General features: G+C 44.2%; 1 protein-coding gene across 1 annotated transcript in view; it reads right to left on the bottom strand.

The window, feature by feature from the left end:
* Positions 1 to 11,897: 11,897 nt before the first annotated feature.
* The window catches only part of LOC141096234 (hydroxysteroid 11-beta-dehydrogenase 1-like protein A), a 64,918-nt gene continuing 48,837 nt past the window's right edge, over positions 11,898 to 27,978 (bottom strand). The window contains exons 5-6 of the mRNA XM_073582736.1: positions 24,339 to 24,482; positions 11,898 to 12,140 (exon numbers count right to left, since the gene is read on the bottom strand). Of these exons, the coding sequence (XP_073438837.1) occupies positions 11,929 to 12,140; positions 24,339 to 24,482 (356 nt within the window). The 3' untranslated portion in view covers positions 11,898 to 11,928. The remainder of the gene's footprint in view (positions 12,141 to 24,338; positions 24,483 to 27,978) is intronic.

Here is a 27,978-nt window from a genome sequence, read left to right on the forward strand (position 1 = left end):
TTTCTATGCATTTTGCACTTTTTGTGCACATTGATGCGTTTTTTACCGTGAAAAAAATGCATCGCAGTAAAAAAGCAGCATGCTCATTAATTTTGCGGATTTTTCCGCGTTTCTGGCTAGTTCAATGCGTTTTGAAAACGCGCAGAAAAAAAACGCGCAAAAAACGCACAGCAAAAAACGCACAGCAAAAAAAAGCGCGGTTTCTGGTTTTCTAGCAGAAATTTTGTCTTGTCTAGCTCTGTCTGTGCATCTGCACCCTTGCCGCTCTGCCTGCCCGGCTCCCTTGCAGCCCAGCCTACTCCACACTCCTGCGGTTCCGCCTACTCCGCACTCCAGCGGCTCCGCCTACTCCGCACTCCTGCAGCTCAGTTCCTAACCTGTTCCAACATACTCCACTTCTTCCTGCCTAAACCTATACCTGCCCCTGCTGTGTGAGCAGGCCCCTACCTGTTCCTTGCCGTGCCCGCTTGCCCTGTGTCTCCGAGCCGTGCCTGCTTGCCCTGTGTCTCCAAGCCGTACCTGCTTGCCCTGTGTCTCCAAGCCGTGCCTGCCTGCCAGTGTACCAAGCCGTGCCTGCTTGCCCAGTGTCTCAGCCTGCCTTTTAGTCACACTTGTCCAAGTGACTTGTCCCCGAGTGGGATCAGCAGCCACAGCCAGACACCACTGTTGTGAGTTCATTTTCCCCTTCACCACTGAGGCCCGATGAACTCCCTCTTCTGGTGAAGAAAGGTAGTGAGCCTGATTATCAAGCACCTGAGCCTAATGCTGATGACTGGCTGAGTGGAGTTACTGACTGGATATAAGGCCGCCAACGCCCTTCTGCCTTGCGGGTGATTTCTCTGAGGGATTCTTGGAGACCAGTCTGAATTCCTGCTCTTCTAAAGCTAAGTTTTCTGCTCTGCTTTTTGCATTTGTGATTTGACTTTGTTTTGCTTTGTTTTTCTGGATTTCTGCCATTCCCTGCTGGGGTGAGCTGAGTTCCTTTAGCTCTGTCTTCAGAATATACCTGAGTGCTGATATAGTATTTTGAAGCCTAGCGGCTTCAGGGTCTTTTTTCCATATCAGTCTGTTGGCTTTTGTCTTTGATAGGGTTTTGGCAGATTGCAGACAGCAACCTTCCTTTCCTGTCCTGTTTAGTTAGCTTGGGCCCCATCGTTTGCTCAACCTATCTTTCTATCTGTGTGAGTGTTTTTTCATCTTGCTTCACCGTTATTATATGTTGGGGGCTGCCTTTTACTTTGGGGTCTGCTCTGGGGCAGTTTAGATTTCCTTTTCTGTCTTTAGGCTATTTAGCTCTGCAGCTGTGATCGAGGGGTCTAGGGCACCGTAGGAACCCCCCACGGCTACTGCTAGTTGTGTTGATAGGTTCAGGGGTCTGCAATCTGATAGTTGCCAACTTCTCTGGTTTTCTGGACGTAGCTTCTATTTTTGTGTCTGCCTCCTACGGTGACTCTTTCATAACAGAATCACCCGCCATACTGCAGATCCTAGGGTACTCAATAGCAGGAAAGAGTTGTAAAAAAAAAAAAAAAAAGTGTGTATATTTTTTCCTCTATATCTCTGAGGCCGTAGGGGGGATTTTTTTTCTCTCAATGGAGATAAAGCAATTGTCTGATCGTGTGGAGCAGGTCGAATTTCCGCCTACCTTGCTCATTCACATGCTGCTGAACCAAAGATTCCTACACCTGATGTATTTTTTGGGGATCGGTCTAAATATTTGAATTTCAAAAAAAATTGTAAATTATTTTTTGCCTTGAAGCCTAACTCGTCAGGGAGCTCTGCGCAGCAGGTTAAAATTGTCATCTCTTTGCTGCGTGGCGATCCCCAGGATTGGGCGTTTTCTTTGAAACCAGATGATCCTATTCTGACTAATGTGAACGCATTTTTTCAAGCCTTGGGGTTGTTGTATGACGAACCTAATGCTATTGATAAGGCTGAAAAGACCCTGCTGGCATTGAACCAGGGTCGAGATTCTGCAGAATTGTACTGTCAAAAATTCCGAAAGTGGGCGGTACTTACTACCTGGAATGATAATGCCTTGGCTGCTCTCTTTCGGAAGGGTTTGTCAGAAGCCGTAAAAGATACTATGGTGGGATTTCCTGTTCCCTCTGGTCTGGATGATTCTATGTCATTAGCCATTCAGGTTGATCGGCGTTTGCGTGAAGGCAGGATTGCATGAGAGGTGTTGCCACCAGTTGAACAGGTGTCTGAACCTATGCAATGTGATAGAGTTTTGTCCAGGGAGCAGCATCAGGAGTTCAGAAGGCGTAATAAGCTGTGTTTTTTCTGTGGAGATGCCTCGCATATTATTTCTGTCTGTCCTAAACGAGAGAAACGCTTTGCACACACGTTTTCTGTTGGTGGTGTTCAACCTAAGTTTCTTCGGGCAATTACTCTGATCTGCTCCCTGTCCACATTTTCCGCCAAGGCTTTTGTGGATTCGGGAGCAGCCCTAAACCTAATGGACTTGGATTTTGCTAAATGTTGTGGATTTCCGATGACACCTCTGCAGACGCCTATCCCTTTGAGGGGGATTGATGCTACTCCTTTGGCGAAAAATAAACCTCAGTTTTGGACCCAGGTGGTAATGCGTGTCGCCCCAGACCATCAAGAAAATTGCAGATTTTTGGTGTTGCATAATCTGCATGATACCATTGTTCTGGTGTTTCCCTGGTTACAAATTCATAATCCAGTTTTGGATTGGAAATCTGTGGTGAGTTGGGGTTGTCGGTGTGCCTTTATTGAGGCTCCGGTGTTTTCCACCTCTCCTCAGTCGCATGATGTTCCTGACTATTTGGCGGACTTTTATGATGTATTTAGTGAGAATGAGTCTGCGTCTTTGCCTCCTCATAGGAGTTATGACTGTGCAATTGAACTGAGCCCGGGGTGTAAATTTCCCAAGGGTCGGCTCTTCAATTTATCTGTACCCGAGCACGAGGCTATGCGATCCTATATTAAGGAGGCGTTGGAGAAGCGTCATAATAGACCATCCTCGTCACCCTTAGGTGCCGTTTTTTTTTGTAGCCAAAAAGGATGGATCATTAAGACCTTGTATTGATTATCGTGCCCTCAACAAAATTACTGTTAAATATCAGTATCCGTTACCCCTGATTTCGGATCTATTCTCTAGAGTTAAAGGTGCTTGCTGGTTTACCAAGCTTGACCTCAGGGGGGCGTATAATCTTATCGCATTAAGCATGGGGATGAATGGAAGACGGCGTTTAATACTCCGGAGGGACATTTTGAGTACCTGGTGATGCCTTTTGTGCTCACTAATGCCCCTTCTGTCTTCCAGTGCTTCATGAACGATATTTTCCGAGACTTTGTCGATAAATTTTTGATTATCTATCTGGATGATATTTTGATCTTCTCCAAGGATTGGGATTCTCATGTGGAACATATTCGGACTGTGTTCCGGATCTTGAGGGAGAATTCCCTGTATGTCAAAGGATCTAAATGCCTTTTTGGAGTACAGAGGATTTCTTTTTTGGGATTTATTTTGTCTCCGTCAACTATTGAAATGGACCCGGCCAAGGTACAGGCCATTTACGATTGGGTTCAGCCCACTTCTTTGAAGGCCCTCCAGAAGTTTTTGGGTTTTGCTAATTTTTATCAGAAATTTATAGCAAAATTTTCTAGTATTGCCAAGCCATTGACTGATCTGACTAAGAAGGGTGCTAATGTGTTAAATTGGTCTCAGGAGGCTGTTTCTTCCTTTCAGGAGCTGAAGCGAAGATTCACCTCCGCCCCGGTTTTGCGGCAACCTGATGTCTCACTCCCGTTCCAGGTAGAGGTGGACGCTTCTGAGATTGGTGCAGGAGCTGTTTTGTCCCAAAAGGATCCTGTAACATCTAAAATGAATCCCTGTGCTTTCTTTTCCCGAAAGTTCTCTCCATCTGATCGTAACTATGATGTGGGGAATCGGGAACTGTTGGCCATGAAATGGGCATTTGAGGAGTGGAGACATTGGTTGGAGGGAGCTAAACATCAAGTCGTGGTCCTCACTGACCACAAGAATTTGATTTACCTAGAGTCGGCTAAGCGCTTGAACCCTAGACAGGCTAGGTGGGCCTTGTTTTTTACACGTTTTGATTTTGTGGTTTCTTTTCTTCCTGGAACTAAGAATGTCAAGGCAGACGCCCTCTCTAGGAGCTTCTTTGCTGATTCTCCTGTGGTGACCAAGTCTGCTACCATCTTAGGCAAAGGGGTAGTTCTTTCTGCCATCTCGCCCGATTTGAGACGTGCTCTGGAAGAGTTCCAGGAGGACAAACCTGAGCGTTGTCCCAGTGGAAAGTTGTATGTTCCTGACCAGTGGAAGAAGAGAGTGATGTCTGAAGTTCATTGCTCTACATTGGCTGGTCATCCAGGTATTTTTGGTACTAGAGATCTGGTGAGTCGGTCTTTTTGGTGGCCCGCCTTGTCTCATGATGTCAGGAATTTTGTGCAGTCCTGTGGGACTTGCTCCCGGTCTAAATCTTGTTCTCGCTCCAGTGGGTTGTTGATGCCTTTGCCTGTCCCCAGGAGGCCATGGACCCATATTTCAATGGATTTCATCTCTGATATGCCTGTCTCTCAAAGAATGACTGTTATTTGGGTGATTTGTGATAGGTTCTCTAAGATGGTTCATCTTGTACCACTCCCTAAGTTGCCGTCTTCCTCTGAGTTGGTGCCCCTGTTTTTGCAACAGGTGGTTCGCTTGCACGGGATTCCTGAGAACATTGTATCTGACAGAGGAGTTCAGCTTGTGTCTAGATTTTGGAGGACATTCTATTCCAAGCTGGGAATTCAGTTGTCCTTCTCCTCTGCTTTTCACCCTCAGACCAATGGGCAGACAGAGAGAACAAACCAGACCTTGGAGTCGTATTTAAGATGTTTTATTTCCGCTGATCAGGATGATTGGGTTTCATTTTTGCCCTTGGCCGAATTTGCTTTAAATAATAGAGCTAGTTCTGCCACTTTGATGTCACCTTTTTTTTGTAACTTTGGGTTTCATCCTCGATTTTCTTCAGGGCAGGTGGAGCCTTCTGCCTGCCCAGGTGTTGACACTGTGGTAGAGAGAATGCACCAGATCTGGGACCAAGTGGTGGATCAGTTATCTCTCTCCCAGGAAAAGGCCCAGCGGTTTTCCAACCGACATAGGACCATTGGTCCCCAGTTTAAGGTTGGTGATATGGTGTGGTTATCATCAAAAAATATTGCTATGAAGGTGGCTTCTCCTAAGTTTAAGCCTAGATTTATTGGACCTTACAAGATTTTGGAGATTATTAATCCGGTCTCTTTTCGTTTTGCTCTTCCTGTCACATTTAAAATCCATAATGTGTTCCATAAGTCCTTGTTGAAGAGGTTTGTTGAACCAGTTGTTCCTGGGGTGGCACCTCCTGACCCTGTATTGGTTGAAGGTAACATGGAATATGAGGTAGAGAAAATACTGGATTCCCGTCTGGCTAGACGGAGACTCCAGTATTTGGTTAAGTGGAAGGGTTATGGTCAGGAGGATAATTCCTGGGTCTCTGCCTCTGATATTCATGCCAAAAGATTGGTGCGTGCCTTTCATCGGGCTCACCCTGATCGCCCTGGTGGCGTGGTTGAGGGTTCTGTGACCCCTCCTCAAGGGGGAGGTACTGTTGTGAGTTCATTTTCCCCTTTGCTACTGAGGTCTGGTGAACTCCCTCTTCTGGTAAAGGAAGGTAGTGAGCCTGATTATCAAGCACCTGAGCCTAATGAGGATGACTGGCTGAGTGGAGTTACAGGGGAAGAGTCTTGAGGAGATCATTTGCATATTCCCAGTGCCTTCTGGGATAAGTGAAGAGTCTCCGCGAGCTCAACGATCACTGGGTTTTGGCCGTTGCAGCTGAGAAGAGGAAATCGGAAAACCAAGGGGAACTGCTACCTTGGATCTAATCCTTATAAACAGGGAGGAAATGGTTGAGGAGGTAAAAGTGGCTGGGACCCTAGGAGGTAGCGACCATGCTATTTTAGAATTTTGGATAACTAGAGGCGGAAGACCTGTGAAGACTCAGACGTCAAGGTTAGATTTCAGAAAGGCAGATTTTAAGGGATTCAGAAAGAGAATTGGAGGGATCCAATGGCTGGATATCCTTAAAGACAAAAATGTCCAGGAAGGATGGGAAATCTTGAAAAATGAAATTCTCAAAGCACAGTTGTTAACAATTCCGAAAAGAGGGAAGAATAGGAGGCATTTAAGGAAACCAGGATGGATGAACACAGAACTTAAGCACATGCTAAAAAGGAAGAAAAAATGTTTATAAAATGGAAAGAGGGAGGCATATCTAAAGAAGAATATAATGCTGTCTGCAGAACCTGCAGGGCACAAATCAGATTATCTAAAGCTGAAAATGAATTGAGGCTTGCAAGAGATGTCAAAAGCAATAATAAAGGATTTTGGGGATATGTCAAAAGTAAAAGAAAAGTCAAAGATGCTATAGGATTTTTACAGGATGAAAATGATGAAATGGTAAGACAGGATGTTGAGAAGGCTGAACTTTTAAATTCCTATTTTGCATCTGTTTTCTCTCAGAAAGGAAATGTAACATCAACTGTTCTTCACTGTCCTATTAAGGGAATAGAAGAATCCAGGATATCTATAAACAGAAAGATAGTGAGGAAACACTTAGCTAACCTAAATGAATTCAAGTCTCCAGGCCCAGATGAATTACACCCCAGAGTACTGAAGGAGATAGCAGAAGAAATTTTTGAACCCCTCTCCATAATCTTTGAAAATTCTTGTAGAACAGGAGAAGTGCCAGAAGACTGTAGAAGAGAAAATGTTGTTCCTATCTTCAAAAAGGGGAAGAAGGTGGACCCAGGCAACTATAGGCCGGTGAGTCTGACTTCTATACCAGGAAAGATCTTTGAACAAATTATTAAACAACATGTATGTCAGTACCTGGATAAGAATGAAGTGATTAAACAGAGTCAGCATGGGTTTGTAACTAATAAGTCATGTCAGACTAACTTAATTTCCTTCTATGATGGAATCACTGATTGGGTGGATCAAGGAAATGCTGTAGATATACTATATCTTGACTTCAGCAAAGCATTTGACAAAGTATCTCATACAATCCTTATTGAAAAAATGACTAAGTATGGAATGGACAAGGCAACTATTAGGTGGATTCATAACTGGCTTAGTGATCGGACCCAAAGAGTGGTCGTAAATGGCTGCACATCCAGTTGGAAGAATGTCTCAAGTGGGGTACCACAGGGCTCTGTCCTGGGCCCTGTATTGTTCAATATCTTTATTAACGATTTAGATGAAGGAATTGAGGGTAAACTGATTAAATTTGCTGATGACACAAAGCTAGGAGGGATAGCTAATACTAGAGAAGAGAGAGAGAGGATTCAAAAAGATATAAATAAACTGGAGAAGTGGGCAGCAACTAACAAAATGGTTTTTAACAGGGAGAAATGCAAAGTACTACATCTGGGCAATAAAAATGAAAAAAGCATATACAGAATGGGAGGAATAGGGCTAAGTGACAGCACATGTGAAAAAGACTTGGGTATACTAATAGATCACAAACTGAATATGAGTCAACAGTGTGATGCAGCAGCAAAAAAGTCAAATGCAATTCTAGGATGTATTAACAGAAGCATACAGTCTAGATCACGTGAAGTCATTATTTCCCTCTACTCCTCTTTGGTCAGACCTCATCTGGAATATTGTGTCCAGTTTTGGGCACCGCATTTTAAAAAAGACATCAACAAACTGGAGCAAGTTCAGAAAAGAGCGACCAGAATGGTGACCGGTCTGCAAACCCTGTCTTATGAGGAAAGGTTGCAGGATTTGGGAATGTTTAGTTTGCAAAAGAGAAGACTGAGAGGAGACTTAATAGCTGTCTACAAATATCTAAAGGGCTGTCACATTGTAGAAGGATCAACTTTATTCTCATTTGCACAAGGAAAGACTAGAAGCAATGGGATGAAACTGAATGGGAGGAGACACAGATTAGATATTAGAAAAAACTTTTTGACAGTTAGAGTGATCAATGAGTGGAACAGGCTGCCACGAGAAGTGGTGAGTTCTCCTTCAATGGAAGTCTTCAAACAGAGGCTGGACAGACATCTGACTGGGATGATTTAGCGAATCCTGCTTTGAGCAGGGGGTTGGACCAGATGGCCCAGGAGGTCCCTTCCAACTCTATGATTCTATGATTCTATGATTCTATATAAGGCTGCCGACGCCCTTCTGCCCTGCGGGTGATTTCTCTGTGGGATTCTTGGAGACCAGTCTGAATTCCTGCTCCTCAAAAGCTAAGTTTTCTTCTCTGCTTTTACATTTGTGTTCTGACCTTGTTTTACTTTGTTTTTCTGGATTTCTGCCGTTCCCTGCTGGGGTGAGCTGAATTCCTTTTTGCTCTGTCTTCAGAAAATACCTGAGTGCTGATATAGTATTTTGAAGCCTAGCGTCTTCAGGGTCTTTTTTCATATCAGTCTGTTGGCCTTGTCTTTGAAAGGGTTTTGGCAGATTGCAGACAGCAACCTTCCTTTCCTGTCCTATTTAGTTAGCTTGGGCCCCATTATTTGCTCACTCTATCTTTCTATCTGTGTGAGTGTTTTTTCATCTTGCTTCACCGTCATTATATGTTGGGGGCTGCCTTTTACTTTGGGGTCTGCTCTGGGGCAGTTTAGATTTCCCTTTCTGTCTTTAGGCTATTTAGCTCTCCGGCTGTGATCGAGGGGTCTAGGGCACCGTAGGAACCCCCCACGGCTACTGCTAGTTGTGTTGATAGGTTCAGGGGTCTGCAATCTGATAGCGGCCAACTTCTCTGGTTTTCTGGACGTAGCTTCTATTTTTGTATTTGCCTCCTACGGTGACTCTTTCATAACACCTAACCCTAACTTTAGCCCCAACCCTAACCCTAACTTTATCCCTACCCCTAGCCCTAACCCTAATGGGAAAATGGAAATAAATACATTTTTTTGTTTTATTACTTTTCCCAAACTAAGGGGGTGATAAAGGGGGGTTTGATTTACTATTTATAGTGGGTTTTTATGTTTGGCAGCTGTCACACACTAAAAGACGCTTTTTATTGCAAAAAATAGATTTTGCATCACCACATTTTGAGAGCTATAATTTTCTCCATATTTTGGCCCACATAGTCATGTGAGGTCTTGTTTTTTGCGGGACAAGATGACGTTTTCAGCGGTACCACGTTTATTTATATCCGTCGTTTTGTTCGTGTGTTATTTCACTTTGTTCTGCAGTATGATGATAAAGCATTTTTATTTGCCTTGCTTTTTTTTATGGTGTTCACTAACGGGGTTATCTAGTGGGATAGTTTTATAGGGTGGGTCGCTACGGACGCGGCGATACTAAATATATGTACTTTTATTGTGTAGGTTTTTTATTTAAATATTTATTGATTGAATAAATATTGATTTTTATTATTTTTGAAAATATTTTTACAATTATTTTTTTTTTAAAATTTCTTTTTAAGGCTGTGTGCCCACGATGCGATTTTTAAGCGTTTTTGCCGCGATTTTCGGCGCGAAAATGTTTAAAAATCGTGTACAGAACGCCCCCATGCATTCCTATGGCATTCCGCACATGCTGTGCTAATGCTGCGCTTTTTTCCACGGTGGAATCGCATCGTGGAAAAAATCGCAGCATGATCATTCTTTTGTGCGGAATCACAAAGAATTGCCGCGATTCCGCACCCATAGGAATGCATGGGATCACTTACTTCCCGCATGTGGCTATGCCCACCATGCGGGAAGTTAAGCGTCTCATGTGCAGTTGGTACCCACGGTGTGGAGGAGAGGAGACTGTCCTCCAGGCCCTGGGTACCATACCCCTGTAAAAAAAAGAATAAAAAATAAAAAATCGGGGTATATTTACCTTCCGACGTCCCGCGCTGCATTCCCGGCCTAAGCGTTCCCAGTAATGCCTTGCGGCAAGGTCCTGTGATGACGTAGTCTCGCGTGACTCTAGCGGTCTCGCGAGATTGCTATAGTAACGCGAAACTACGTCATCACAGGTCTCGCAAGGCATTACTGGGAACGCTGAGGCCCGGGATGGCAGCGCGGGACGTCGGAAGGTAAATATACCCCGATTTTTTATTTTTTTATCATTTTTAACATTTTATCTTTTACTATTGATGCCGCATAGGTGGCCTCAATAGTAAAAAGCTGGTCACACTTGTCAAACACTATGTTTGACGAGTGTGCCCAAACTGTCAATCACTTTCCAAGCGATGTTTCAAATCGCTTGGAAAGTGCTTGAGAAAATCGCGGCAAAATCGCGAACAGAATCGCTGTAAAATCGCGGTGAAATCGCGCGGAAAAAACGCGCGATTTCTGGGAAGGAGTCCGGTTTTCAGTGTGCGTTTTAACACGCAACGTGGGCACATAGCCTAATTCTTACTTTTACACTGTGTCTCACTATGGGACACTCATTTTGTGCAGGCTGATTGCTTCTATAGTTGCACACTGACCTGAGAGACTTCCTGGTCATCACTGCGCATGACAGAAAGTCTCTCAGCAATGGAGACCCGGATGTCATCATGACAACATCGGGTCTCCATGGCAGCGATCGGGACCCTGCGTCATGCCCCCTGTGAGCGCGGCTGATCGCATATGACGCACTCTTCCGTCCATGGGAATTAAGTCCAAGGTCACATGGACGGAAGAGTGTGTCATGGCAGAAAGAGGTTAATATATTTAATACATTTAATATTTGAGTAACCATTAATACTGTAAATACCGCGGCCTTTTATCTGCACACCATGTGTCATATTTTCATTTTAGTTAGATAGTTGGGAAGGTGGTAAAGGGGTGGGGGAGTTTGGTGCCATCCCAGGTTTGTTACATCACATGACAAGAAGTTACAGGCCTCATCAATTTCATAGATATTGTTAAGTGGATGTTGTGGAGGAAGATCAATGACTGGAAGATAGATAGGGTAGTTATATTGTCAAGTACAATGTGATATGATTGACTTTGCTGTGGAATCATTAATTGTGAAACCTGGGACACTGTGAGGACCACACACAATACCTTGGTAATGAAAGAGGTAAATGAAAAGCCAGATAAATTAAGCCGATTTGAAGGTGACCACAACAATGGCGCAATAATAGTAGTCCACACCTAGGGAAACTGAGGCTGTATTGGTCAGAGGCTCACCAAAACTTGACAGTAGCTTCCAAAAGCATTCATCCTGTTTTTTTTCTAATAGTTCAGAATAATGACCAGGGTACTAGTGAGGGGGATGTTTTTTTTCTTAGTACTGTACTTATTAAAGGGGTTACTCCCATACTCCAAGTACATTTTAATCAATAGATCTTGGATGTGTTAAAAAGACATTGCTGTGTGAGATAATCTTATAGATGTGCCCCTGCTGTGTACTGTATAATTGCCGTGTCTGATCGTACAGGAACATGGTCTGATCATACCAAATCTCCAGGCCAGTGGGGGAAAAGTGAGCATACAGACAGGACAGCTTGGGATCACATGCTGCCCTGTCTTCATACTTTTTTGCTTCTTCCCCTGCCCAGGAGCTGTGGTACAATCAGTTCATGTCCATGTATGGTCATACACGGCTATAACACAGTACGCAGCAGGGACACATTTATAAGATTATCTCAGCACAGGAGCGTTTGTATTTAACACATCCAATTGTGGAACTTATTACTATTCCAATATATATTGATTAAAATGTACTTTGTTCGTTGGACAAACTCTTTAATGCCAATGGACCATGACTGCATATCAAAAATGACCTGAGTATTATTGCTGATCATGTGTATCACTTTTTGTTCACAGTCTACTAATGTCTATTACCAGCAGGAAAACACAACAGATCACAAAGATCATGTCACCATTCGCTGGTCTCACCAACACTACTTACTAACAAAAAAGGGCTAAACATAATGATATATAGATATTGGAGTCTTTTATTGCAGTTTATTAAATATTTTCTAGCAAATACATTTTATCTAGTAGATTATCAATGAGATTTGGAGCTAAATTATGCAACAAACAAACTAGCTTAGTGCCCCAGAAAGGATAAAAAACTTCTGACTGACGCAAGATGGCTGCTTTAACTACCTCGATGGCACATTCCTCCTTGGGTGATGGTGACAGGGTAATTTTGTCACGTACTGTCTCTACAGCAGTTTCTGTAAAATACAAAACAGATGTCACATAGTCTTCCCTTGTGATAGCAGTATACCCGAAATCATGAAATACTCACCTAGAACCTCACTATTTATTCCATTGTAGGTTTGTCCCAACAAGAAAGCTTATAAACATATGTCTTAATAAGGCATGCAGACACCATAGAGGGGATTCTTCCACTTACAAACATCAAACTTGGAACAAGCAACAGATTCTTCTCCATTTATTACATACAATATCTGATCCGTTATCATGTCAAACATCACTGATTGTCAACTTTCCCTGGCAAAACCATTTGCATGTAGGTGGATTTGGGGAATCTGCTCCAGGGTGAAGACCACTAAGTGCTTCCACGGCGTTCACGTATGCATATACTTATACTGCATATTCATCTTTTTGTAGTTAGCTGTCACTTGCTAGTGGCCATAGGTATAGCTTCTACTCCTATTTTCCTCCCAAAATGAATTCATCTGCACCATTGACCAATATTATTATTATTATTATTTACTATTATAGTGCCATTTAGTCCATGGCACTTTACATGTGAGGAGGGGTATACGTAATAAAAACAAGTACAGTAATCTTAAAAGATACAAGTCATGACAGGTACAGGAGGAGAGAGGACCCTGCCTGCGAGGGCTCACAATCTACAAGGGATGCAGAGAAAGATTTCCAGTTTGTCAAAAAGAGCTTCCGGCTGATTCATTAATTACTCCGAGTGTTTCAAGGAATATCCAGCAAAAGAAGGGGGGTTCAGATCTAAGTGCAGAGTTTTAATTATGTCAGATAATTGAGACGATTACTCCAGTACCCAAACACAGGGTTATATGCTGAGCAACAAGACACCAAAAAGGTGAGAAGAATTTTTTATTTCTATCTGACATAATTAAAACTCTGCACTTAGATCTGCACCCCCTTTCTTTTTCTGGATATTCCTTGAAATACTCGGAGTAATTAATGAATCAGCCGGAAGCGCTCCTTGACAAACTGGAAATCTTTCTCTGCATTCTCTGACGAATCTCCTACAAGGTAGTTCGTTCCACCTATTTTGAGCTGCAGGCCAGCAGATCCAGACGATTACTCCAGTACCCAAACACAGGGTTATACGCTGAGCAACAAGACACCAAAAAGGTGAGAAGAATTTTTTACTTCTATCTGACATAATTAAAACTCTGCACTTTGATCTGCACCCCCCTTCTTTTTCCCTCTCACCCTTGTCTCGTAGACTTCATTGTCTTCAAAGACGGTATTGATTTAATCTACAAGGAATGGGTGAGAATACAGTAGGCGAGGGAAGAGCTGGTCGTGCAGAGGCTTGATTGATCGGTGGTTACTGCAGGTTGTAGGCTTGTCGGAAGAGGTAGGTCTTCAGGTTCTTTTTGAAGGTTTCCATGGTAGGCGAGAGTCTGATATGTTGTGGTACAGAGGTCTAGAGTAGGGGTGATGCACGGGAGAAATCTTGTATGCGATTGTGAGAACAGGACATAAGAGGGGAGTAGAGAAGGAAATCTTGTGAGTAACGGAGGTTGCCTGCAGGTGAGTACCGGGAGACGAGGTCAAACATGCATGGAGGACATAGGTTGTGGATGGCTTTGTATGTCATGGTTAGGGTTTTGAACTGGAGTCTTTGGGTAATTGGGAGCCAATGCAGGGATTGACAGAGGGGAGAGGCTGGGGAATAGCGGGGGGACAGGTGGATTAGTTGGGCAGCAGAGTTTAGAATAGATGGTAGGGGTGCAAGAGTGTTAAAGGGTAGGAAGCCACAGATAAGGAGGTTGCAGTAGTCAAGGCGGGAGATGATGGGGGCATGGACTAGGGTTTTTGCAGATTCTTGGTTGAGGAATGTACGGATCTGTGAAATATTTTTAAGTTGAATTCGGTAAGAAGTGGAAAGGGCTTGTATATGTGGTTTGAAAGAAAGATCAGTGTCAAGGATTCCCCTGAGGCAGCGAGCTTGTGGGACTGGGGAGAGTGAGCAGCCATTTACTTTAATGGATAGATCCATGGGGGGGGTCGAGTGAGATGGGGGAGAGATGATGAATTCTGTTTTGTCCATATTAAGTTTTAGAAATCTAGCAGAGAAGAAGGATGAAATAGCAGACAGACATTGTGGGATTCTGGTTAGTAGGGAGGTGATATCTGGTCCAGAGATGTAGATCTGTGTGTCATCAGCATAGAGGTGATACTGAAAGTCGTGAGATTCTATGAGCTGTCCCAGGCCGAAGGTGTGAATGGAGAAGAGCAGGGGCCCTAGGACTGAACCTTGTGGGACGCTGACAGATAGGGGACGAGGTAAGGAGGTGTGGTGCGAGTGGGAGATGCTGAATGTCTGGTCTGTTAGGTATGGCGAGTTCCAAGATAGGTCCAAGTCTGTGATGCCAAGAGATGAGAGGGTCTGTAGTAATAGGGAATGGTCCACTGTGTCAAAGGCAGAGGACCTGTCCAGGAGGACGAGGACAGAGAAGTGTCGCTTGGCCTTGGCAGTTAATAGGCCACTGGTGACCTTAGTTAGGGCAGTTTCAGTGGAGTGGTGTGGCCGGAAGCCAGATTGTAAGCGGTTGAAGAGGGAGCAGGAAGAGAGGTTGGCGGACAGTTCAAGATGGACGTGTTGTTCTGGTAGTTTTGAGGCATAGGGGTAAAGTGATAAAGGGCAATAGCTAGATACAGAGGATGGGTCAAGAGAGGGCTTTTTGATGATAGGTGTGATTGAGGCATGTTTGAAGCTTGAGGGGAAAACACCAGTTGTTAGTGATAGATTGAAGAGATGGGTTATGTTTGAAATAAAGACTGTGGTGAGGTTTGAGATGAAGTGGGATGGGATCGGGTCAAGTACACAGGTGGTGAGATGTGATCTTGAGAGTAGAGTGGAGAGTCAATCTTCTGTAATGGTAGAGGTTGATTTTGGAGGAGGAGGGCTGTGCTGTTAGGAGGGTGTTATCAACCAAAACTGTCTCTGATGTTGTCAATCTTCTGTTTGAAGAATGAGGCAAAGTCTTCAGCTGAGATAAGTGGAGAAGGAGGAGGTTCTGGGGGACGGAGGAGAGAATTGAAGGTGTTGAATAGCTGTTTAGGGTTGTCAGACAGGGGGGATATGAGAGATGAGAAGTAGGTTTGTTTAGCTGTGGCGAGTGTGGTCTTGAAAGTAGTGAGGGACTGTAGTAATATGTGCTAAACTCAGCAGGGAGTCCCACCTGGTCCAAAAACTATAAGAAAATTTCAGAAAAGCCGAGGGACCAAAATAACAGGTTCTGGATAAAAAAAACTTCTTTTTTATTCCATGTCAATTAAAAACCATCACAGGAAGAACACATGTCGGCCATAACTGGTCTTTTTCAAGCCCATAGAAAATTTATACAGAGTTTCCAACGATGCTACAATGCTTTTTAATTGACATGGAATCAGGGCCGGTTTTAGGCAAAGAGGGGCCCTAGGCAAAGTTTAAAATGGGGCTCCAAATGCTAACATATTGCACATCACACAAAAGCATTTAGGTTGTATTTACATGCGCTGAGTTCAGGACGTTAAATGAGTGTGATCAACAATATTGAAGTCATTCAACACTTGTTTCTCTGCCTCGTTCCACCATCTGAGAAAGAATGATGGGAACAGAACAATCACTAATGGATCACTAACAGATCACCATACAGTATCATGTTATCAGCAGCACATCTACAGTTTACACCCCATAGTCCTCCATATAATATTATGTCCCCCATAGTCCTCCATATTGTATAATACACTCCCTAAAGTCCTCCATATAATATAATGTGCCCCAAAGTCCTCCATATAGTATAATACACTCCTCAGTCCTCCATATAGTATAATACACTCCTCATAGCCCTCCATATATTAAAATACACTGCTCTGTCCTCCATATAGTATAATACACTCCTCATAGTGCTCCATATAGTATAATGCACCACCATAGTCATCCATGTAGTACAATTCACTTCCCATAGAATAATGCACCCCATAGTTCTTCATATAATATATTCCCCATAGTCCTCGATACAGTATAATGCAGCCCACATATAGTATAATGTGTTAGGAATGGCAGAACGCACTAAATAAAAATAAATAAGGCTAATTTCACACTTGCTTTTTTTTGCAGCGCGTTTTTCCCGCAAAAAAACGCATTGAAAAAACGCATACAAACGCATACAAATGCTTTTTTTTTTTCAAGCATTTTTATGAGCATGCATGAAAAAAACGCAGCGTTTTTATGCGTTTGTATGCGTTTTTAGTGCGTTTTTACCGCGTTTGCGTTTTTTTCCAACATTAGGTGGCCCCTCACACTAACCTAAACCATGACTTTACTAACCCTAACCCTAACCCTAACCCTGACCCTAACCCTAACCCTAACCCTGACCCTAACCCTAACCCTGACCCTAACCCTAATCCTAACCCTGACCCTAACCCTGACCCTGACCCTAAACCCTAGCTAACCCTAACCCTTAACCCAACCATACTAACCCTAACCCTGACCCTAACCCTAACCCTTAACCAAACCATACTAACCCTAACCCTAACCCTAAACCCTAGCTAACCTAACCCTAACCCTGACCCTAACCCTAACCCTGACCCTAACCCTGACCCTAACCCTAACCCTAACCCTGACCCTAACCCTGACCCTAACCCTAACCCTAACCCTGACCCTAACCCTGACCCTAACCCTGACCCTGACCCTAAACCCTAGCTAACCCTAACCCTTAACCCAACCATACTAACCCTAACCCTAACCCTGACCCTAACCCTAACCCTTAACCAAACCATACTAACCCTAACCCTAACCCTAAACCCTAGCTAACCCTAACCCTAGCCCTAAACCCCCTTAACTAACCCAAACCCCTAAATTCCATTGTCCAACTAATGATAAAAAAAAAAAACGCATGCGCAAAAAAACACATACATAAGCATGCCAATGCGCACATATGCGCACCCATAGACTTATAATGGGTGTTTTGCTGTAAAAAAAACGCATTGCGTGCGAATGCGTTTTTTTGAGGCAAGTCGGACGCCCAAAAAATGCAACAGGATGCATTTTGTGCGCCCGAGCGCATACCGCAAAAAAACGCATGCGCGGAAAAACGCATACAAACGCATGTGTATGCGCACATAAGCGCATCCCATGCAAAGTATAGGAGAAAAAAAAGCATGCGTTTTTTAGCGCTAAAATCCCGCGAAAAAAAACGCAAGTGTGAAACCAGCCTAATAAAGTGCGTTCGCAGCTCGGGGTCCACCGTGCAGTAGGTGTAACAACCGCTGCTGAGTGATGACAGAGGAGCAATATGGCGGTATGATGCACACGGGTTCAAGTTCACCCGGAGTGTGCAGAGTGGGCTCTGTTCACACACAGAGGTGCCTCAGGAGAGATTTGCTGCAAGGCAATCTCCTCTGCAATCTCCTCTGCAGTGGAAAAATAGGAGGAGAGTGCAGAATGTGAGGATCTGGATCCCTGCTGAGTAAACGCAGAAATCTGACTCCTAACAATAATGTAGCCACCCCATAGAGCATAATGCAGCCACCCCACAGAGTATAATGCAGCCCCGCCATACAATATAATGTAACCCCCATAGAATATAATGCAGCCCCCCTCTTATAGAATAATGCAGCCACCATTTAGAGTCTAATGCAGCTATCCCACAGAGTATAATGCTGCCACTCGACAGAATATAATGTAGCCCCCCATAGAATATAATGCAGTCCCTCCATAGAATATATGGCAACCCCCTCATAGAGTATAATGCAGCCCCTTATATAGTATAATGTAGCCCATCCATAGAATACAATGTAGCCCTCCTCATATAGTATAATGCAGCCCCCATAGAATATAATAAAGCCCCCATACAATATACTCTAGCCCCCATAGAATACAATGTAGCCTCCTCATATAGTATAATGTAGCCCCCTCATAGAGTATGATGCAATCACCCCCCATAGAATATAATAAATATAATACAGCCCCCCCATAGAATATAATGTAGCCCCAAATAGAATATAATACAGCCTACCTCCCCATAGAATATAATGTAACCCCCCATATTATATAACACAGCCTCCCCCATAGAATATAATGTAAAATGTACCCCCCCTTTGTATATAACACAGCCGCATAATATATAGCATATAGCATAGCCCCACATGGTATATAGTCCAGCCCCACATGGTATATAGCCCAGCACCACATGGTATATAGCCCAGCACCACATGGTATATAGCCCAGCCCCACATGGTATATAGCCCAGCTCACCATAGTATATAGCACAGCACCACACAGTATATAGCACAACCCCACATGGTATATAGCCCAGCATGGTATATAGCCCAGCACCACATGGTATATAGCCCAGCACACCACATGGTATATAGCCCAGCACCACGTGGTATATAGTCCAGCATGGTATATAGCCCAGCACACCACATGGTATACAGCCCACCTCCCCATAGAATATAATGCAACCCCCCATATTATATAACACAGCCTCCCCCATAGAATATAATGTAAAATGTACCCCCTTTGGTATATAACACAGCCGTATATAGTATATAGCCCAGCACCACATGGTATATCACAGCCTCACATGGTATATAGCCCAGCACCACATGGTATATAGCCCAGCACCACATGGCATATAGCCCACCATGGTATATAGCACAGAACCACACAGTATATAGCACAGCCCCACATGGTATACAGCACAGCCCCACATGGTATATAGCCCAGCATGGTATATAACCCAGCACCACATGGTATATATCCCAGCATGATATATAGCCAAGCAAAACCACATGGTATATAGCCCAGCATGGTATATAGCCCAGCACCACATGGTATATAGCCCAGCATGGTATATAGCCCATATAAAACAAAACCAAAGGGAACCAAATATATATCCCAATAGAGTCGCCCACTTTGTAGTGCCGACTCAATGGGGAATGGACACTCCAGCATAACATATTACACAGAGAAGAAAATGGAGTACAAGTCCAATATCATAAAAATAGACAAAATTTATTAAACATATAGTACTGACAATTACATAAATGACCAAAAATGTATGAAGGATAAGATAATATATGCTGCTTGTTAGTCCTAAGAATTAACAAAATAAAGTGCTTAGTGCTTGTAGTAAATATGGGCCAAACTTGAGGGAACGCGAGAAAGCGTGGCAGACTGAACTTGATAAAGTTTTTAATGAAGGATCTGATATCAATACGGATTGTAAATTTGGTGACACTAGTACATTGATTATTAAATATAAGGAGCTACTCAACAAACGTACACGGTTATGGTGGAATAAGGCATTCATGGATAAGTACCTGATCTGTGGCCTCATACCAAGAGGCTTACGGATACAAGTGTTTCCATCTTTTAATATTAATGACAGTGAGTTTGTCAATCAGTGGGAGGATGCTGCCTCCACATGTTCAAGGAAATATATGGAGTTACTGTCTAAATATAATGAAAAACAACTAAATGAATTGGATGTAGAAATTGGATCTATACAGGATGAGGTGAATAAAAACCTTACTGGTGAGATGGTAGCCAAGGTGAAATTGGAGGTGGAGACATTTTTAAAAAAATGTGAAACAGAGATTGTTCAGAGAAAAACTAAAAAATATCAGCGTGATCTTACTGATCGACAACAGGATCGGGTGTATAAATGGCGTTTCCGCCAAATGAATGGTAATAATAAAAATCATATAAGAGGAAGGTCCACCTCATTTTCATCGGCATCATCACTGGAAGAACCCATGAACGTTTCAGATGGTGCACGGTCTTTGTGGGATAGGAGGGATCATGTGAGAGATAGACATTGGAAGAATGGAAAAACCAACAAGAGAAAAATGGCTAATTCGCCAAAGAGTGATAAAAAAGCTCGAACAAATACATTAGAGGTAATTAACCTCTCCTCACATGTGCTCTCTGATCTTCACAAAAGTGTATTACAACTTGGTTTATCGTTCTCTCCAGTAAATAATTTTGATTATTTTACAGCGGTAAAGGATCTCCACCTGTTTTCCCGAAAGATCATCCTTAGAAAATTACATTCACGCCCTTTGTCAGATCAAAGTTTATCGGTCTCAGAAGCTGAGGCAATACGTACTCTAGAAGAATTGGAGAGTGAGTCTCATGGAGATTCGGTAAGTGGATCTTTACCTCCTATTGCAGCCAGGTGTACCACGTTTCCCCCTTTCTCACTTTGTCCCCAGGTTGAGATATTTACAAGGTTGGTGACTGAAGATCTTAAGACCATCACCAATTATAAAAAAAGTGATAATTTGACCCCACAACAAAGAGGGGCTTTATGTAAAATTGGAAGTTGGGATGATATTGTCATTAAATCGGCTGACAAAGGGGGAAACGTGGTTCTCTGGCCTGTAGATAAATACGAAAAAGAGTCTTTTAGACAATTGAGAAACAAGGAAAATTATTCCCGGTTGCCCAGTAGTCCTCTTAAGACCTTTCAGAATGAACTACATAATATTCTTGAAATGGCATATGAAAGGGGCATTATAACTAAAAAAAGTTTTGCAGGGCCTGTTGGTTCATACTCCGGTGATTCCCACTTTTTATCTTCTCCCCAAGGTCCACAAGGATCCTGTGCTTCCTCCTGGACGTCCCATTGTGTCTGGCATGGGGGGGCTATGCGACCCAGCCTGCAAATTCATTGAATATTATCTACATCTGCAGGTTGAGACGCTGCCCTCCTATGTCAGGGACACGAATGATGTCCTTAGGAGATTGGATGGCCTGTTTGTGGAAGCGGACATGATTTTGGTGACAGCAGATGTCGAATCGCTTTACACCAGTATTCGACACGTGGATGGATTAAGGGCTTCCAGATTCTTTCTGGAAACGAGTAATTTAGATCCGGACATGCGTGAGTTGGTCTTGGAGCTGTTGGAGTTCGTTCTTACCCACAATTTCTTTACCTTTAAGGACAGATATTTTCTACAGAGACAGGGCACCGCTATGGGAGCGGCCTGTGCGCCATCCTATGCCAATCTATTTTTGGGCTACTGGGAGAGGGAGATTTTCTCGGATGGCGCGCAGGCTGCTCCCCAGATTGCGGGATGGTTCAGATATATTGATGACGTTCTATTTGTCTGGCAAGGCCCTGTCTCTGAATTACATGATTTTGTGGGGGTTCTGAACCAGAACAGCTTCAATATCCATCTCACGTATGCCTTTCACCATCATCAAATTACATTCCTTGATGTTATGTTAAAAGTACAGGATGATGGTTTTATCCATACTGATCTATATAGAAAGGAGACTTCTGTGAATGCCCTTCTGCATGCATCCTCGTCACATCCGCATTCCACGATCAGGTCCATTCCAGTTGGACAATTTTTGCGTGCCAGGAGGATTTGCTCAACTGATGCCTTATTTGAGGCTCAGGCGGTGGACCTTGGGGAAAGATTTGCCCAAAGAGGCTATAGTGGTAAATGCATTAGGAGAGGTTACTGGCGGGCCAAAAATTCTTCTAGGGTTGATCTCTTGGGAAACAGGTGGAAAAAATCCAAACCTAAAACAGATGGAGAGGTTAGATTTATTTCAACATACAATCATAAATGGGACCTGATGAGATCTATTTTGAACCGACATTGGGCGGTTCTGAGGACTGACCCAATTTTACGTGAGTGCCTTTCTGAACGCCCCTTTATGACTGCGCGGAGGTGTAATACCCTTAAGAACATGCTGGTGAGGAGTCATTATACCACTAAAAGTATAGATTTCTTTCAGGCTGGCACACCCAGGAATGGATTTTTTCCATGTGGTGGGTGCCTAGCATGTAGGAATCTTCGGAGATCATTGTCGTTCACTTCATCGGATGGCCGTCGAGAATTTAAAATCAGAGGTTATATCACGTGTAATACCACATATGTGGTTTATTATGCAGTCTGCCCTTGTGGGCTAATATATGTTGGATTAACTACACGTGAACTACGTGTCCGCATAAGAGAACATGTGAGAGATATAATGGCCGCACGTGAAGTGGAGGATATTAATGCTCTCAAACCCATTCCGAGACATTTTCGGTTGAAACACAAATGTGATCCGAGTGGACTCCAAGTGTGGGGCATTGACAGGATCCGTGCGGGAATTAGAGGGGGTGACACCAAACGTGTTTTAGCTCAAAGGGAATGCCGGTGGATCACGGTTCTTGATACCATCGCACCGGCTGGACTCAATGAGCAGTTGAGTTTTAGCTCATATCTGTAATTTTTGTGTTGTGATATTTGTTTTTTGTTTTATTTTTAGTTTTATATGTATTTATGTTTACTGTTTTGGTTTGTTTCCCTTTAGTCATCTTTAATGGAACACCGTAATTTCTAGGACGTTTAGTGGGGAAGATCTGGAGGGACCTCTGGTGTTATATCCTGGCTTAAGAACATCATATCAAGTGGGGTTCATGGGACTATTTCCAATTAAAAAGTAAAAGAAGAAAAAGATGAATAATTAAAAGAAAAGAAGATAAATATATTTTTATTCACGTTGGTGCATCATTTTATATATGTCACATTTATTATGTGTGCACTTTTCTGAAGTATTTCATATGCACCATCCCTCTCTTACATGTAAAAAGAATACATAGTTGATAGTGTAATCACATTCATTGTCTATTATAATGGATCGTATTTTTTATGTTCACTATTATTAATGATATAGCTGTTATTAGTTATTATTTTTCATACATTCCCTCTGCACAATCTGTCATATTTAGGATCCATTTCCCCTTCTTGTATGTATTACCTAGATGGTTGACTCCAGCGCGCATGTCTGCGGTGCTTGCCCGTGGAGCATTGCTGGGGCGCATCAGTGGCGTCTGCGGGTCAGTGACGTCACAGTGACGTCGTCTGAGACGCGACGCCGCGCTGTCGCCGGTGGTGATGCAGCTTCCGGGGCAGGACACCGGACACACGCTCCGCTTGATTGGAGCACCTGGTAACAGGATATATACTTGGCCCCTTACACAACACATTACGGCACCTTGAAAAAGAGGCGAAACGCGCGTCGGTGGCGGCGCTGCTTGTGGTCCTTGGTAGTGTTCAATATGGGTAAGCACTATGGCTGGGGATAGTGGATTTTTTCATGATGCGCACCTGTTAGGATTTTCCTTACCCTTATATCCCTCAAGTTTGGCCCATATTTACTACAAGCACTAAGCACTTTATTTTGTTAATTCTTAGGACTAACAAGCAGCATATATTATCTTATCCTTCATACATTTTTGGTCATTTATGTAATTGTCAGTACTATATGTTTAATAAATTTTGTCTATTTTTATGATATTGGACTTTTACTCCATTTTCTTCTCTGTGTAATATGGTATATGGTATATAGCCCAGCATAGTATATAGACCAGCATAGTATATAGCCCAGCATGGTATATAGCCCAGCACACCGCATGTTATATAGCCCAGCACCCCATGGTATATAGCCCAGCATGGTATATAGCCAAGCACCACATGGTATATAGCCCAGCATGGTATATTGCCCAGCACACCACATGGTATATAGCCCAGCATGGTATATAGCGCATCATGATATATAGCCACCCCCCCGAATGGCCCCACTGTCCAGTACTCACACTGATATATTAAAAAAACACTCCTCACCTTCTCCTCATGCCCGCGCTGCTCCCGGCTCCTGTTTCCTGCTCTGCCTGGTACACAGTGAGTGCGCGATATGACATCATCGCGCCCCCGCAGTGTCAGAGGCAGAGCGGGGAATGATGGGAGAGGGAGTGCAGCTGACGCTCTCTCCTCCATCATTGCTGTGAACTGTACCGGCGTCTATGACACCAGTATAGTTCAATGCGGCGGCGGGGGACTCGGCGCTGGGGGCAGGTGGGCCCCCCTGCCTCACGGACCCCATAGCGGCTGCGTGATGTGCCGCTAGCTGGGGGCCCCTGGGGGAGCGGGGGCCCTAGGCAGCTGCTTGGTCTGCCTGCCCCTAACGCTGGCCCTGCATGGAATAAAGAAGTAGGGTTTTTTTTTTTATCAAGAACCTGTTATTTTGTTGCCTCAGCTTTCCTGAAATTTTCCTATTTTTTTCTCTACCGGGTGCTCGGGTAAAAGAGAGTTAAACCTACTGTACGTTTCAAGGATATGTCAAAACAGACATCATACACAACTAATTTATAAAAATAATATCTTAGTGTCTATTGAAAAGATGCCTTCAACCTCACCTGTATCAATAAATCCCAGAACGGCCACAGTCACAGATACATTATTCTTGCTGAGTATAAATTCTCTGCGGAGAGAACTGAAGAAACCTTCAAGTGCAAACTTGGCAGCACAGTAATATACTGTAAATGGTGCCCCAATACGTCCTGCATGGAATGAGAAGAGCTATATGAGACATTTTTTTCATTATCAAGTAAAAAAATGCTACTTTTGAAGTAAATCAGACAGCGGAAAGGCTTAAAGTGATTGTTCACTACTGGAAAACCCCTGATTAATCAATTCATGGCTCAATAGAGAAAAAAATAAACTATACTCACCTCCTGTATTGACATCATTCCAGTGATGTTGGAACTACTGTACTGTGCTTTTCACAGTCGGTGACGTGACATTGTGTCACGTGCCTGCTCCAACCAATCCGCGGCCTCTAACTGACATCAGTTTTTACCATTGTGTTAGAGGGGATGTCCACTGTAATGGAATAATGATGAGCTGCAATATCACATAAGAAAGTAGGGGTGACATTGCTAGAATGACGGCACTGTCGGAGGTGAGTATATTATATTCTACAGGGCCAAGAACTGATTAAACAAGGGTTTTCCAGTAGCGGACAACTACTTTATAACAAACTAATGCTGACGTGGAGTTCTAAGAATGCAGTTGTGAGCTGTATTCCCAGCTGTGTAGCTTTAGCTGTTACTAACTGACCCAAAGAATAAAGTCGCCTAATCACTTATAACGCACAAGGAACGGCGTAAAAAATAAATAAAACCAATTCTTCACCTGCTGTTGATTTGTTCATTCCGCCTCCAAAAGATCGCAGTAAGGCTTGGCTCACATATATTCTGCGCTCTACACTGAGCGCTTACACAGTGTAAATATCTGAAATATGTGATTCAGACGGAACCCATGGAGGAAGATTCCCTATAATGAGGCAGATGGAGGAACTGTAGACACTGCCTGGCCTATGATCCGACGATATCTGTCTTTTAGACATGCATAAAAGTGCGCACTGCCACAGTTTTGTTCACTTCTGAAAAAATGGACAACACTGAACAGAGGCCAGACGGAGTCCAGAGTAACTCTGCTGTCTCGTTATAGTAAATGGATCCCTTGTGAATGTCATCTGAATCACATCACTCAGAGATTTAGATGGAAGCCCCAATATACTGTAAGTGCTCAGCGTAGAGTGCCGGATAAATGTGATCCCAAATGTTATGTAAAATGTTCCCAAAAAAAGCTTCAAATCAATCCACAAAAAGTCAATACTCAGGTTCATCTGTTATCAGAAATGTAGGGGGCTTCCACATTACTTGCAGTACAGAGATTCTGGAAAAGTAAAATGGCTCTATGTTCCATGAAAAGAAGGTCAGCTAATTCTGAGCTCTCAAATCCAAATGCCCACTTCCCTTCTGAGACCCAGTGTGCCTAAGCCACATATAGCGTCCACATGTTTGGTATTTCTGTAGCGATGACCGACCGCCTAATTTAGCTAGTCAATGCAACCTATGTGACGGAGTCAGCTTCTGCTGAGTCGATTTCTAGAGTGGACCCTGTGGGTCGTGGCACCCACCCACCTAGGGCGAGCTGACCTTGTGAGGAACCACCCCCTATACAGGGAGTGTCAGGGGCAAGACCAAGGGGGTGAGTCACCACGACAGCTGGAACCAGACGGCCGGCTCAAGCAAGACACAAGTGTGAGTGTCTGGCAACAGGGAACATGCAGGGTACAAGACAAGACAAAGCTTGGTCACAGGGTTTCTTCAATAAAGCGTGGTCTCAGGGTTTAATCAGGTTCAAGACATGATAACAAGGACAAAGTGATACATAGCAAGGTGCGTGCGAGGGCACGCCAAGGTCCAAGGCATGATACGTGCTAGGTGGCACGCCAGAGTTCCGGCAAGGGCTAGATGGCATCGGACTCCGGAAATCTGGCAATGATCGACAGGCTCCGGACATCAGGCTGCAGACATCAGCTCCGGACATCAGGCCACAGTCCTCAGGCTCCGGACCTCTGGCAGCGATTGGCAGGCTCCGGACATCCGGCAGGCAAGCCAGGGTTCAGGCAAGGAGGCACGCCAGAGTTCAAGACATGGTGCGTGTTAGGAGACACGCCAAGGTCCAAGGCAGGGTTCAAGGCAGGATGCGTGCTAGGAGACACATCGGGTTCCAAGGCAGGGTTCAAGGCAGGGTGCGTGCTAGGGGGCACACCAGGGTTCAGGATAGGGCAAGGGCCTGCCTGTGCTAGGAGGCACGCCAGGGTTCAGGCTAGGGCCTGTGCATGCTAGGAGGCACGCTAGGGTTCAGGCTAGGGCCTGTGCATGCTAAGAGGCATGCCAGGGTTCATGGCAGGACCTGCGCATGCTTTAGAGAAGCATGGGGAGGCATGCCAAGGAGCAGGCTTAGGGCATGCGTGTGCCAGGAGGGCATGCAATGCACAGTGCAGGGACAGCGTGAGTGCTAGGAAGCACAGAGAGCACGGCTGGGGCACTGGCTAGCTGGTCGGGCTGAGGCTCAGACAGGCGGGCAAGACTGAGGAGAGCATGGCTGAGGCACAACAGGAGGACACAGCTAAGTCTCTGGCCAACGAGCATGACTGAGGCACCAGCAGCCATGCAGCTAAGGCGGGCATGGCTGAGGCACAAACAGATGGACGAGGCAAGGCCAGGCACGTGCAAAGGGCACACGGAGAAACAAGGCACGGTAAGGTACAGAACAAGGAGCGGAACGTAGGCTGAAGCACAGAGCCGGGTAAAGAGAAAAGTAGCGGTGCGTATGCTAGAGCCCAGAGCCGAGTAAAGACAAGATACTAAATGCAAGACATAGAGCAGAGTACAGACAGGTAGAGGAACGTATGTTGAGGCACAGAGCCGGGTACAAAGAAAAATCGAAGCGTATGCCAGAGCACAGAGCCGGGTATATGGCAAAGCACAAGTACAAGACAGAGCTTGTGCTAAAGGAGCACGGTAGGTCAGAATACAAAGATAAAGCTCAAGAAAGAGTACATGGCCAAGGTGCGTGCAGACAGCACGGCGAGGCATAATACAGAAACAGGCTTGTGCAAGAGAGCACGATAGGGTAGAGCATAGGAAGGAAGCAGAGCTTGTGCTAAAGGAACACAAAAAGAGAGTACAGGGAAGGCACACAAGGCTAGATACAGGACCAGTACAGGACACCAGACGAAGACAAGACACCAGACGAAGTACAGGACAAGGACAAACACAGGACACTGTTATGAAAGAGTCACCGTAGGAGGCAGACACAAAAATAGAAGCTACGTCCAGAAAACAAGAGAAGTTGGCAACTATCAGATTGCAGACCCCTGAACCTATCAACACAACTAGCAGTAGCCGTGGGGGGGTTCCTACGGTGCCCTAGACCCCTCGATCACAGCCAGAGAGCTAAATAGCCTAAAGGCAGAAAAGGAAATCTAAACTGCCCCAGAGCAGACCCCAAAGTAAAAGGCAGCCCCCAACATATAATGACGGTGAAGCAAGATGAAAAAACACTCACACAGATAGAAAGATAGGTTGAGCAAACGATGGGACCCAAGCTAACTAAACAGGACAGGAAAGGAAGGTTGCTGTCTGCAATCTGCCAAAACCCTATCAAAGACATAAGCCAACAGACTGATATGGAAAAAGA

The sequence above is a fragment of the Dendrobates tinctorius genome, unplaced genomic scaffold (assembly GCF_039654945.1).
Source record: "Dendrobates tinctorius isolate UK_male_01 unplaced genomic scaffold, ASM3965494v1 ptg000073l, whole genome shotgun sequence".
NCBI lineage: Eukaryota > Metazoa > Chordata > Amphibia > Anura > Dendrobatidae > Dendrobates > Dendrobates tinctorius.